Raw genomic sequence first — 12,395 nt, 5'->3', positions numbered from 1 at the left:
GACATTTTCGAGGGACTGTTTGAAGTTTATAATTTTAATAAGATTACTTTTAATATTTTAAATTATAAAGATAAAATTCTAATTTTTGTAAAATGTAGGGACTAATTTGTAATTTAACTTAAAGCAATCCTAAGCTGAGTGTCCTGAATAGACAGACTTCCGAGTTTCCACGGCATCCCGAGATTCTCACGAAAACCCTCGTCTCTTCTCCACCGTACTTGGGGCAGTAACAGGTAACTGCAAATCTTCGCTCAATCGCCCTCCATCATCAGCGTTTTACTTGTAGCTCAACGGTTGAAGGTCAAGCCAAGGTAATTCAATATCTCGTGTTTTCTTTCATTATCTTGCAGTATTTTATGGTTCAAATACCTCTATGCGTCGGTCACACTTTCCTTCAGTCTCTCATGGCGGTTGTACAGCCCTAGATTTCTGTCTTAAGGTGTTCTTGATTTCTATTTCGAAGCTTTTTCTGGTTGACTCTCCTTGAGTTTTGGAAGATAGTCATGGCAGTCTTATAGCTCTAAATATTGAGGATTTTCTTTTTTAAAATTTAACTTCTAGGCTTAACTTGTGAGGTGCCCTAAGTTTGATTTGTGTGAACATGGCTCTCGATCTTGCTCTGTGTGTGTGCGTGTGTGTGGCTATGTTCTGCTGTACTCTGCTGTATGTTTAAAGTTTTTATATTTTCTTGTTTGGGACCGTGGTTTTGGTTGCTAGACTCTGGGCAAATATGGTTTCTGTCGATTTTATTGTTAATAGTAAATTGATGAAGCTTTGAGACTTGTAACGGTTGCAATATTGATTGTGTTTTGGGGAGGCATTAATTTATAAATATTAAACTACGCAAAAATTAGCTTTCAAAGTGATAATTTTACAGGTCTCGGACATATTTTACAAACCCTTGACCTGAGTTGGGGCCCGACTCAACCCAAACCCATGAATCTTGTTGGGGTTAAGTTGGAGGCTTTATAACTCCCGCTGATAGTTTCATGAGATAAAACTCGTATTCATTTAATATCTTTTTTCTTTAATCTTATCTTAGTTCTATACCCACTGCTATCATATGGCTTTCCATTGTTAGGATGAACAAGGAAAAATTAGGGATAAAGTGAGCGATTAAGATTTATCTGCTCAAGGTGCAGGGCTTCGTGATACAAATTTTGGGTGCAACACCATGCTCTCATGAGAAAATATTTGAACTGTCATGGCGATGAACCTACTTTACCCCCTTATGCTATGGTTATGACTGTGAGAGGTTGGGGGCCTAGTGGTGGATGGTGGTGCTGTCTTTTTTACCTCTTGTGGAATTTGATGACTGAAGACGCATTGACTGCCTAAGAGTTGTGGAAAATTATAATATTATGTTCACCATTCGTGAGGATGATGTGATACTTGAATCTTTTGGGGATGGATGAGTAATGTTCGCCATTTAAGGCAGTAGCATGAGTTAGTTCATTAAAACAAGTGGTAGGAGTAACTTGTTGAGGTAGCTCTTGTAGTCAGTTATTTAGTGGCAACTATGAGTATGAAGGAGAAGTTTGTTATATTAGCCTTGGCAGGAAGTTATAATTACAAATATAGTAAGGTGGTGAGAAATTTGGGAGATTTTGAGATTAGTTTGTGGTAGAGAGATATCCTCGTAACTTAAAGAACCTATGTTCCGACTCAGCCCAACTATTGTGCTGCTCTAATTCTTCGTCAATTGATTTAAGACTATTCATAGAATTTTTACCTGAGTAATCTTGAGGAGGGGGAGAACTTCTCATAACTGCTGATGAAATTCTACTGCCAATCTCTTAATGAGTTGATCAGCTTCCAGTTGTAAATTACACTTTCTCAGTTTTTTTGGGGGTAGTATGTGTTTCATGGAGATGTGGAGGGTGGCTTGTGTTTCCTTCGAACATCTTGATGGTATTATTTTATAGCATTCCCTGGTTTGCAAGGTGTTAAATATGGATTTTGACTACTAAAGAATAGCACGAATTTGAGCCTTATAAATAGTTTTTCTACTTTTTCAGGACAGGAGGGAAAGTCACAGAAGTCACAGATTTTGGTGTCAGAGGCTGTGATATGGCAGATCTAGAAAATTTACTTCTGGAGGCTGCTGGAAGAACTAATGCAGCAGGGAGGAATCGACACTCTCATCCGCCATCTCGAAGACAGCGTGAGGGTTCATATTCTGATGCTGGAAGTGACTCTAGGGATGATGACTCAGATGATGATCGTGGTTATGCTAGCAGGAAGCCTTCTGGATCTCAGGTTCCTCTGAAGAAGAGGCTAGATCCTGCTGAAAGAGATGATGATGCGGGCAGCCAAGAAGAAGGGGACAATGAAGATGTTGGTTCAGATCGTGAGGGTGACAGCAGTAATGAATCTGACGTTGGGGATGATCTTTATAAAGATGATGATGACAGGCGCAAGCTTGCTGGTATGTCTGAACTTCAAAGGGAGATGATTCTTTCAGACAGAGCGTCAAAGAAGAATGATAAGCATTTATATGAAAGCTTAAGAGCTAAGAAGGATAAAGGGAAGACTGCTCCATCTCGGAAAGAGATCTCACCTCTCCCATCATCACGTATTAGATCGTCTGCTAGATCTGCTGATAGAGCAGCTGCGAAAGATGATGCTTTAAATGAATTGCGTGCAAAAAGGTTGAAACAGCAGGATCCAGAAGCTCATCGTAAATTGAGAGATGCATCAAGAGGGAATGCTAATAATCGAAGGTTCTCACCAACAAAACGAAAGCCCTTCACTGCTCCTAGTTTGAGTAGCTCAAGTGAAAGTGAAAGTAGGTTTCAAAGTGAAGATGAAGAGTCTACAGGAGATGGCGGAATGGTTGACAGTGATGATGAAAGATCCATGTCTGGTTTAAAAGGGCCAACATTTGAGGATATCAAGGAAATTACTATTCGTAGATCAAAGCTTGCAAAATGGTTAATGGAACCATTCTTTGAGGAGTTGATAGTTGGGTGCTTTGTGAGAGTTGGAATCGGGAGATCAAGATCCGGGTCTATCTACCGGCTCTGCTTGGTGCGCAATGTTGATGCAACAGAACCTGATCGTCAGTATAAGCTAGAGAACAAAATCACACATAAATATCTTAATGTTATTTGGGGAAACGAAAGTTCTGCTGCCAGGTGGCAGATGGCTATGGTATCGGACTCTGCACCACTTGAGGATGAATATAAACAATGGCTTAAGGAGGTAGAGCGAACTAATGGTCGGATGCTGAGCAAGCAGGATGTATTGGAAAAGAAGGAAGCTATACAGAAAGCCAACAACTTTGTCTACTCAGCGGCCACAGTGAAGCAGATGTTGCGAGAGAAAAAATCTGCTTCATCAAGGCCATTAAATATTGCAGCTGAGAAGGACCGGCTGAGGAGAGAGATGGACGTAGCACTAAGCAAAAATGATGAATCTGAGGTTGAGAGGATCAAGGCAAGGCTGCAGCAATTAGAGGCATCCAGGAGGTTGCAGATGAAAGATACCAAGGCAATTAGGTTAGTTGAGATGAACAGGAAGAACAGGGTGGAGAACTTCAAAAATGCATCAGAACTAAGACCCTTGAAAGACTTGAAAGCTGGAGAGGCCGGTTACGATCCCTTCTCAAGGAGATGGACCAGGTCAAGGAATTACTATGTTGGAAACGCTGGTGAAGCCAATGGGGCTGCGGAAGCAGGTGGCAACAGTGATAATGCAATGCCTGTATCAGAGACTAATAGAACAGGATCTGGTCGGACTGCAGAAGCTGGCATGGCAGCTACAGCAGCGGCATTGGAAGCTGCTGCTGGGGCTGGAAAGTTGGTTGATACTAGTGCTCCTGTAGATGGAGGTACAGAATCAAACTCGCTGCACAACTTTGAGCTGCCTATATCATTGGCTGTGCTTCAGAAATTTGGTGGACCCATGGGAGCTCAGGCTGGGTTCTTAGCAAGGAAACAGCAGATAGAAGCCACAGTTGGACGTCAAGTCCCTGAGAACGATGGGAGGCGGCATGCCCTGACACTGACTGTTAGTGACTACAAGAGAAGAAGAGGGCTTCTTTGAAACTCGATGGCTGCAACTAAATAGTACGTCATTCGATATTACTGCTCCGACATAGCGTGTTCTGGTCTTCGAGGATTTGGCATATAAACAATTATCGAGTTGGTAAGGTAACTGTTAGAAGCGCCCTTAAGTTGAACAAGAAATGCTTCCTGATTGCGGCAAATCTTTTGAGCCTGTAAGAAATCCGTGTAGTTCTGATTAATTTTGCCACATTACCACTGCTGTGGCCCCTTGTGTTCAGTGATTTGCCAAGTCTGAAACAGTTGAGAGTTGTCTATGGTTCGAGTTTTCTTTTGTGTATGAAATTTGTGTATGTTTCAAGATTTGTAAGTGAAGATTAAATCCATCCAGTCACGGTGAAAACTCCTGTTACTTCTTAGGGTTATTTATACATGATTTTCAGAATTGTTTTGCCTTACTTTCTACCATTCGAGCTCGGATCTTGTGTATGAGTTTTTGTCTTTTGTCTTAATTTGAACGAAACATGTTTAAAAGTGTCATGTGAGTTTTGGAATTTGCAACATGTTTCTTATTTCTCATATTTGTTTATAGAAAATATTAATGAAATTGTTCTTCTCACCACCCACTGGTTCCGCTTTCCATTTTGAAAATGAGTACTAATAAATAAAAATTAATTAAACCAATGGGCGGCTAAATTATAGCCTTTTTCTGAACCTTCATTGACCGTTCTGTCACCAATTAATTAAACCCAAGATTCCAACAAATCATTATACGTGCTTCTCTCCTACTGGACCGTGACGCGTTTTTCCTCGGTGACCAATGTGCTTACGCCCTTTAAACCATTTTAGACTCGTAATTAAAAGTTCGCACAGTCACGGACACAGGAAGAAGAAGGATGACGCTGGGGCTGATCAATGCGAACCCTGTGGTTCACGCCAAGAAAGAGCGGATCGCTCGCTCCGAGGATCTCCATGGTGACGACTCCGTTGATCCTCTCGAAATCTATGATATCCTTTTCTCAGTTGTTTGTGTTGTGACCGATTTTGAATTCTTCTTTTATTTTCTTTTTAGGTCAAATTTCAAGCTGAATTCTAATTAGAAAATTAGTTTTTTCGCAAGTTCTTAGTGACCGGATGTATAGTTTTAGCTTATTTTGAGGAAATTGGCTTTTCTCGTTTCTCGTGGAATTTGTTACTTGATAGTGAATTTGCTAACTTATTATCCTTGACTCGAATTTTGACACATTTCGTGAGGGATATTAGAGATCCGGAACATCCGTATTCGTTAGAGCAGCTAAGTGTTCTCTCGGAGGAATCGATCACCGTCGATGACAAGCTAGGGCGTATCCTGTAAGCACAGTCGAAGCAACTCCGCTAATTCTTCCTCATTGATTTTGAGAAACAATTTGAAATGATTGATTTACAATTATATGCTCTAACAGACACATTATCAAGATTCATACTCTAGCAAAGTATCCTAAATCCTTTACTGAATTAGTGTTTATTATATAGGATAACCTTCACTCCGACTATCCAGCATTGTAGCATGGCAACTGTGATTGGTCTCTGTCTGCGGGTGAAACTTAAACATTTTTTTCCCCCAAATTACAAGGTCAGTATACTTTCCTTTCCTTTGAAATAGTCCTGAAATGTTGGGAGTACTGTTTGTTCGATTTCAGTTCTCCACCATACTTGTTGCAATCACCAGATACCGATGAAATTTGTGATTTGTGGCTGGGTATTAAATTAATTTTGGAGAAGTTTGTAGGTTCTTGAAGGAAACGATCATAATAATAGTGTGCTGGCTGTATTTTTAAGATATTGTCTGGGGAATTCTTCGATAAACTGTTTTTTTAATTGTTTTTCTTACTGGATTGTACTTAATCGGTAATCATTTACAAAACTAAGGAAGAACTTAGAGAACAGAAAAATGAACTTTTTCAAAAAAAAAAAAAAAAAAACTACCCACCTATTTTTTTAGATTTTTTTCAATATAAAAAATGAAAACAATTTAGTTTAAAGAATATTTTGGAAACAAATTAATTTAAAAGTTAATTTTGAAAACAATTTCCTGGTGTTCTGTTATTGTAGGCAAACAAACTTCTTTTCTAATTATTTTTAATTTTAAAACTTATTTGGAAAGAATGTCTCTTTATCTTCCTTTTCTTTCAAGTTATACCTTAAAATATTTTTTATGAACAATTAATTTATAAAATATAATGGAAAAATATGCTATACTTACTCCATTTGAATCTTGTCTTCTTGAAATAGCCTTAGGGATTCTAATAGCCTTGAAAATCACAACTCAAACAATTTTGAATCTGGCTCGAGTTTAGGTCGTCCACTAAGTCTGGTTGTGGATTTTGCAGGTTGACATCAAAGTATTTCCAGGATCCCACGCTAATGAAGAATCAGGTAAGATTAAGACATTCTGTTTTAATAGATCAAGGAGAAAAAAATCATGAAATCAAAGATTGAACTTGTTAGAGCCGTGATAGTTAATACTTCTAATTAAGGGACTGTGTTTAATATCCTTTTAGTTACCACTTGCAGATGCTAATGCAGAATGTTTTCATCTTTAAATTTGTCTTTGTTTGGGAAAAAGAACAGTTAATAAGCAACTAAACGATAAAGAAAGAGTGGCAGCGGCAATGGAAAATCCAAATTTGCGTCAGCTTGTAGATGAATGCCTGTATTCCAGCGAGCTCTGAACAAATTATATATCAACGTACAGAGTGGAAAAAGGTAGTCTGTGAATGTAATATAGAAATATTAATATATGTGATTTTATTTACTTCTTTATTGGACCCTTCATCGGCTTCGAGCCTTGGATATTTCAGTTGGTTCTACAAAATATCTCTTCTGTATTGGACCCTTCATCGGCTTCCAGCCTTGGATATTTCAGTTGGTTCTACAAAATATCTCTTCTGTATTGGACCCTTCATCGGCTTCCAGCCTTGGATATTTCAGTTGGTTCTACAAAATATCTCTAAATTCGAGAGTTGATTTTAATTGTGTCCTCAGATTACAAGTTTTTTTTCTTTTTTTATCTAACTCTTAAATTTGGAAATTGTGACTAATGTGTGTGGATGAAGTCGTAAATTAATGTGGCAACTTGAGAAGAAAAATTGGTTGTGTGAATAATATTTTGTTTAAGATGAAAATGAAAATTCTAAAAATAAGAACCCTAAGAATCTATATATAAGTATTTTGTGTTAAAAATACTATCAAATTGATAATATTTTTATATAGATAAATAATATTTCCATTTTGTTTCGGCATGTAATTCCAACAAATTTATTACACTTATCATTGTGTCTTTATTGGAGGGTTTCTTTTTGGTGGTGAGCCGTTTCATTTTTGGGCTTCTTGTCTTCTACCCAATTTATGTAGGGTCAAGGCCTATAGACTATATCCTCCCCTTCAAGGGACAGGACTTGGGCGGTTCCTTCGCTGTGTCTGACCTTTTGAGCATTGGGGTGAAGTGGACGTTTTTCCCTTCTCTCGAGCTGGACGTTTTTCCCTTGGTGGTGTGGTGGTTTGCCACACTCGATGTTAGATAGTGAGTTTTCTTATTGGTCTAAGTTCTTTACCTTTGTTGTTGGAGCATTTACTCGAGTCTGCAAACTCAAATGCCATCTCCAATTATTTAATGGGTCTTTGGTATAATGATGGAAAATGTGTGCTTAAATACAAAAATCAAACAACATAGTACCTAGCAAGCCATGGATCACTTACGCTGCGCCAGGGGTCGAAGGAGGTCGGACTCCAAATCTGAACATGGGAAGATAAAAGGACAACTTCAGCGTATAGAAGAAGATCAATCTTTTCGGAGTTATGGATATTGAACTGCAGAGCCTGCTTCAAAGTCAACATTTAAGACACACCAAAGTTGGTCGTAAGTGCAGTGCACGTAGAAAATAATAATCCTATACATAACCAACCAGCCATCCACACAATTAACACTAAAACCTTACGTCTCACCTTTCCACCGCCATTGATTTTTTTTTTATTCAATTAAAAATTAAAGCATATTTTGATTATCATCTACCATTTCTGAAATACTAACATCAACATGAAGTAAAAGGTGCAGATTTAGAAGTTCTCCTTGGTATGAGAAATAAAGAATCAACTTATGTTTGACCATCGTGTCTAAAAAGGTAAATTCTTGCAAAACAAAAAGGAAAAAAGAATCACACAGGCACAACGAAAAGATGGCTATAACAAATATTCAATTCACTATTCATTACACAAAATAGTCAAGATCTGGACGGATTCGAACCATCAACCTCTCAAATTCTAGGAAGGAATTGAGCGCTCTACCTCTTTGAGCTTACAGATCTATTATAGTGAAGAACCGGAAAATTACTCCCAAAATTTAATTCAATCAAAGAACATAAAAATTTAATTATCATGGACTCTGAAAACCCCCATTTCTTCAGATGAATTTCGAAGTTCACAAGATAATTTAAAAAATACGATTCCATTTATAAACCTAAAATGCCCACCAGAGATGCTCGTATCAAATTCTCCCCAACCACACATCAGAAAACGTACAAGGTATTTGAGAAAGTAACATGCTAAATTCAAAACGGGGAACCATTTTAGTCTAAAGGTTGAGATGATCTAGCCAATGTTATTTATCCCAAAATCAAAAAACAATTTTTTAAACAATGAAAAATCAGTAGGAGATCACTCCAAGTACGCAGTGAAATATATTTTTATCACCTACGATAAAAAAAACTTGATTATGAAAACTATAAGAGCATCGAGAATTCAATTACCAACAAAAAAAAAATAACAGCTCCATTTTGTGGAAAATGCAACAGGAAAAAGTTTACGACTTTATAGATTACATCTAAAATTATGGGCTACGAAGGGATAAATACAAACAATAAACTATAAGAGCTAAAATATTTTTTAAAAAAAGTTCCAATTAATACATGACACGAAAATTGAAACAATTCAACTTCGCAATTAAAAACCAGGCAGATGAACTTATGTTCTTCAACACCTCCGGATAAATCGCCCTAGATGATAAGATTAGACCAGACGAAAAATCTAACACTACTAAATTAGGAGATTTCTCAATCGGATGGAAATTAACACACGTTCATTTTCCACATTATACTCGATGGCGTTCGTAACAAAACACATTACATGTATCATGTATCATGGGGTCTTCCACAAGATTAGAAAAAGTAATACCAAAAAGTACTTATGGTCTCAAAAAATAAATTAACAAGCCTTTTGAAGAGATAATTTCTAATATGAGAACCAAATCTAACAACGAATTAGAAAGCCTAGTGGAAGCATAATCAGTAACAGTAAGACTCGACTGACAAATAGTAAACGAAAATTGCGACTGACAAATCTAGAGAATTTAAACAAACTCACGACATGCGCAGCAGAAATAAATATACAATAAACAAGCTCCAAAATAACTTACAAAATAGTAGATTAATAGAGAGACCATGGATGAAAGTAAGATCCAAGAAGTACCAGCCGAGGAGATGATGACAGGATTCACGATAGAGCCAAGCTGATTGTTGTGCCTCCGTTGATCGCAAAATAATTCTTCGATTGCATGCACTCAAGTGCCGTTTGGACGCATCTTCTTCACTATCTAACAATAAAATAGCTGGGAAGACAAGGACTAGTTCTAACATAATATGCAAAACGTACAAAAACCCACGTTGGGTGTACCCTAAAGATCAAATGTGACAACTATTACCTATAAAAAAATATTAAACAACTTTTATAGCTAATGGAAGGGGAGAACAGCAAACCCAATTATATCACAACAATGTCGAAACATTGTTTTAGTTAGACAAAGAATGGAAACTATAAACTGGAAGAAATACGAATGGGGTAGGAACATCGTCGTAATAACATTGTTTTCCTTGAATTCGATGACACCCCCCTATAGCAAAGACTGTCGTTGACAAATCCCCAAAATGCTTAATTATTATTGGTACAAACATAAATAAAAAATTTATTATACAGGAGGGATGGATGGAAACAAGCGAATGACAACCGGAAAATGCTACTGTTTTCAAAGATAAACAAGAATATTCAACAATGATAAAAAAAATAAATGAAAGCCTTCGTTCTTTTTTTACTACGATTTCACGATTGTTCTGAAATTTAAATTAAAAAATCGGTAGAGTACCTTTGCATGTCGCGAGTTCGATCAGGTCAAAAGGCTATGACCAAAGAAGCGGTTCCATCGGTTGAAGTTGCAGAAACGAACGGAGAGAAATAGAGCAAGAGGAAAACAGACCAGCGAGGGAAGACCCCGGGCAATCCCCGTGCGATCTTCCCTCAAAACGAAAACATGCTTTTTTTATTATGAATGACCTGCCATGCAAGCGCACCTGTCATGGCAAAGGCCGGATGACAAAGAGCTACCAGAATTCATCCTCCTAAAAAAAAGAGGCTAAATCCCGATATCTTTACATCCACAATCACTCATCTACTTTTTTCTGATGCTTTCATAATTATGTACAAGATATAGCTTCCATCGAATAGTGGTCCACAGCTTTGCAATGTTGAACCACGAACAGATCGGATGAAATTATCTTGATCCGCAGCAACCAACCGCCTCATCGTCCGAAAACACGGAGTCTCCAAGCACGACTCGAAGCGTTACTGCCTCCATAAACATCCCACGCAAACCAAATTCCATACCTGTTCGAATAGACCGAAACAGCTTTTGTTGCACAATAATAATCAAAGAAAATACCGAAATCAAGAATCAAACTCTGGATTGGCGCGTGTAGGAAGGGTACTCCAACGATCGTCGCAGATACCAAACGAAGCCAAAAGAAAGAACAATAGAACAATCCAAGAATCGCGATCAGAACATAAACAGAAAAGAAAAGAAACCAGATCTGATGCTGAACCTGTAAATAAACAACCGACGTCCGTCACCGGAGGACGAATCCGTAAGAAACCGCTATCAACGCGTAGATCAACACCAGATCTACCGATCTACAGCCATCAGAACGGCGACAGAGAAGACGAAGGAGACAGATCTGCAAAACAAATAAACGTAGAAAAAATAGGGTTTGCAATGGAGGCAGATGAATGGCGGATGAGGATTTTATCTTTTTAAAGAGGGAGAAGATGAAATGGGCGGCTAGGATTAGGAAGCGGCAAAAACAATCGACGGATGATATTGAGTGACGTGGTTGAATTAATCAATAAGGCGGAGGAATAAATGCGAAAAATACGTGGAAATTGGGTGGTTGGGAATTTCACAGCTAATCGAAGGAGCGATCAACTTTAAGCAAATAACGTGATTATTTTATTTATATATTATTTAATAAAATTTTGTTTTCAGAATATTTGAAAAATATTTGTCTATGGCTTTGGAGACGTCAAGGTGGAAGCGCAGAACGGCAGCCCTACATTAAAGGCAAATTTTATAAAATATCTTAACGCGTGCTGGGTAGATTTGTAAATTTAATATATTGCTTTCACACATTAAATTTAATTAATATAATCTGTTTTTGTTTGATAATAAATGTAAATATGGAAACCTCAAATGCTTTTCTAACTTTAAATATATAATTAAAATCATATTAAAGTCAATATAAACATGAAGATTATTTTTTTTTTTTTAGGTTATCAACGAATGTCGATTCGAAATTATGTTATTTTTCCATTTGAAGATATTTTCTATATTGATTGAAATATAATTGTAAAGGGGTTTTTGTTTTTTTTAGACCAACAGTTCAAAGAACTAGAAAATGTTTATTTAGAGGAGAAAATACTAAAGGAGATAGGTCGAACAATAAATCTTTTAATTAATCTTATATTATAAAATTAATTTTAAAAAACAATAATTTTACATTTTAACTACGTAATTGATATAGTAATTTTGAAGATTATATCCCAGTTTCAAAAGTTGATCAAATGTATTAAATAATATAAAATTTCAAATATTGTCGTTAAATTCATCAACATTTTTTATTTTATAAATTTTGTACAATTATTGTTTTAAAATATTGTGATATACATTGATACATGTTTTAATTCCTTACCATTTATTATGGTTTTATCCTTTAAAAAAAAACAAATAATCCAGAGAAACAAAACTATTTTTAAATTTTTTTTAAAACTTACTTGAGTAGAAAGTAGATAATGAAACAAATAAACACAAAAATGGATTGAATATTTATATGTTTAATTTTAAAAATAAAAATAAAAATTTACAGCCTCATTTGATAACATTTTTTGTTTTTAAATTTTGAAATTTGTATTTGTTTTCTTGTAGTTTCTCTCTCTTTTTTTTCTTTTTTTTTAATAATAAATTTAAAATTGTAGCAAACTTTACAGAAGAAAAACAAATTCTTAAAAGCTATTTTTTTAATTGTAAATTCT

At 36.4% G+C, this 12,395-nt stretch overlaps 2 protein-coding genes and 3 long non-coding RNA genes across 6 annotated transcripts; 3 read left to right on the top strand and 2 right to left on the bottom strand.

The window, feature by feature from the left end:
- Positions 1-142: 142 nt before the first annotated feature.
- LOC111447124 (protein RTF1 homolog) lies at positions 143-4,462 on the top strand. Of its 2 annotated transcripts, none has more exons than XM_023086136.1 (2): positions 143-311; positions 2,019-4,462. In XM_023086136.1, the coding sequence occupies exon 2, from the start codon at positions 2,071-2,073 to the stop codon at positions 4,045-4,047; it is 1,977 nt and encodes a 658-aa protein (XP_022941904.1). In that variant the 5' UTR covers positions 143-311; positions 2,019-2,070; the 3' UTR covers positions 4,048-4,462. The 2 variants fall into 2 exon arrangements, with proteins under 2 accessions (XP_022941904.1, XP_022941905.1); XM_023086137.1 differs by lacking the exon at positions 143-311 and adding an exon at positions 1,403-1,911.
- LOC111447131 lies at positions 489-9,355 on the top strand. The gene is made up of 3 exons (XR_002711222.1): positions 489-500; positions 1,340-1,343; positions 9,266-9,355. It is a non-coding gene; the product is annotated as an uncharacterized LOC111447131 (long non-coding RNA).
- On the top strand, positions 4,893-7,019 carry LOC111447128 (protein AE7-like 1). Its single transcript, XM_023086144.1, has 5 exons — positions 4,893-5,015; positions 5,252-5,357; positions 5,520-5,619; positions 6,377-6,422; positions 6,618-7,019. Exons 1-5 carry the CDS (start codon positions 4,904-4,906, stop codon positions 6,716-6,718), a joined length of 465 nt encoding a protein of 154 aa, XP_022941912.1. The 5' UTR covers positions 4,893-4,903; the 3' UTR covers positions 6,719-7,019.
- Positions 7,216-8,055, bottom strand: LOC111447130. The gene is made up of 2 exons (XR_002711221.1): positions 7,746-8,055; positions 7,216-7,627 (listed from the first exon to the last, which is right to left on the bottom strand). It is a non-coding gene; the product is annotated as an uncharacterized LOC111447130 (long non-coding RNA).
- On the bottom strand, positions 9,282-11,163 carry LOC111447129. Its single transcript, XR_002711220.1, has 2 exons — positions 10,913-11,163; positions 9,282-10,697 (listed from the first exon to the last, which is right to left on the bottom strand). It is a non-coding gene; the product is annotated as an uncharacterized LOC111447129 (long non-coding RNA).
- Between the last annotated feature and the right edge of the window lie 1,232 nt (positions 11,164-12,395).

Source organism: Cucurbita moschata, unplaced genomic scaffold (assembly GCF_002738365.1).
Source record: "Cucurbita moschata cultivar Rifu unplaced genomic scaffold, Cmos_1.0 Cmo_Scf00009, whole genome shotgun sequence".
In the NCBI taxonomy this organism is placed as follows: domain Eukaryota; kingdom Viridiplantae; phylum Streptophyta; class Magnoliopsida; order Cucurbitales; family Cucurbitaceae; genus Cucurbita; species Cucurbita moschata.
This window is presented reverse-complemented; position numbering and strand designations above follow the sequence as displayed.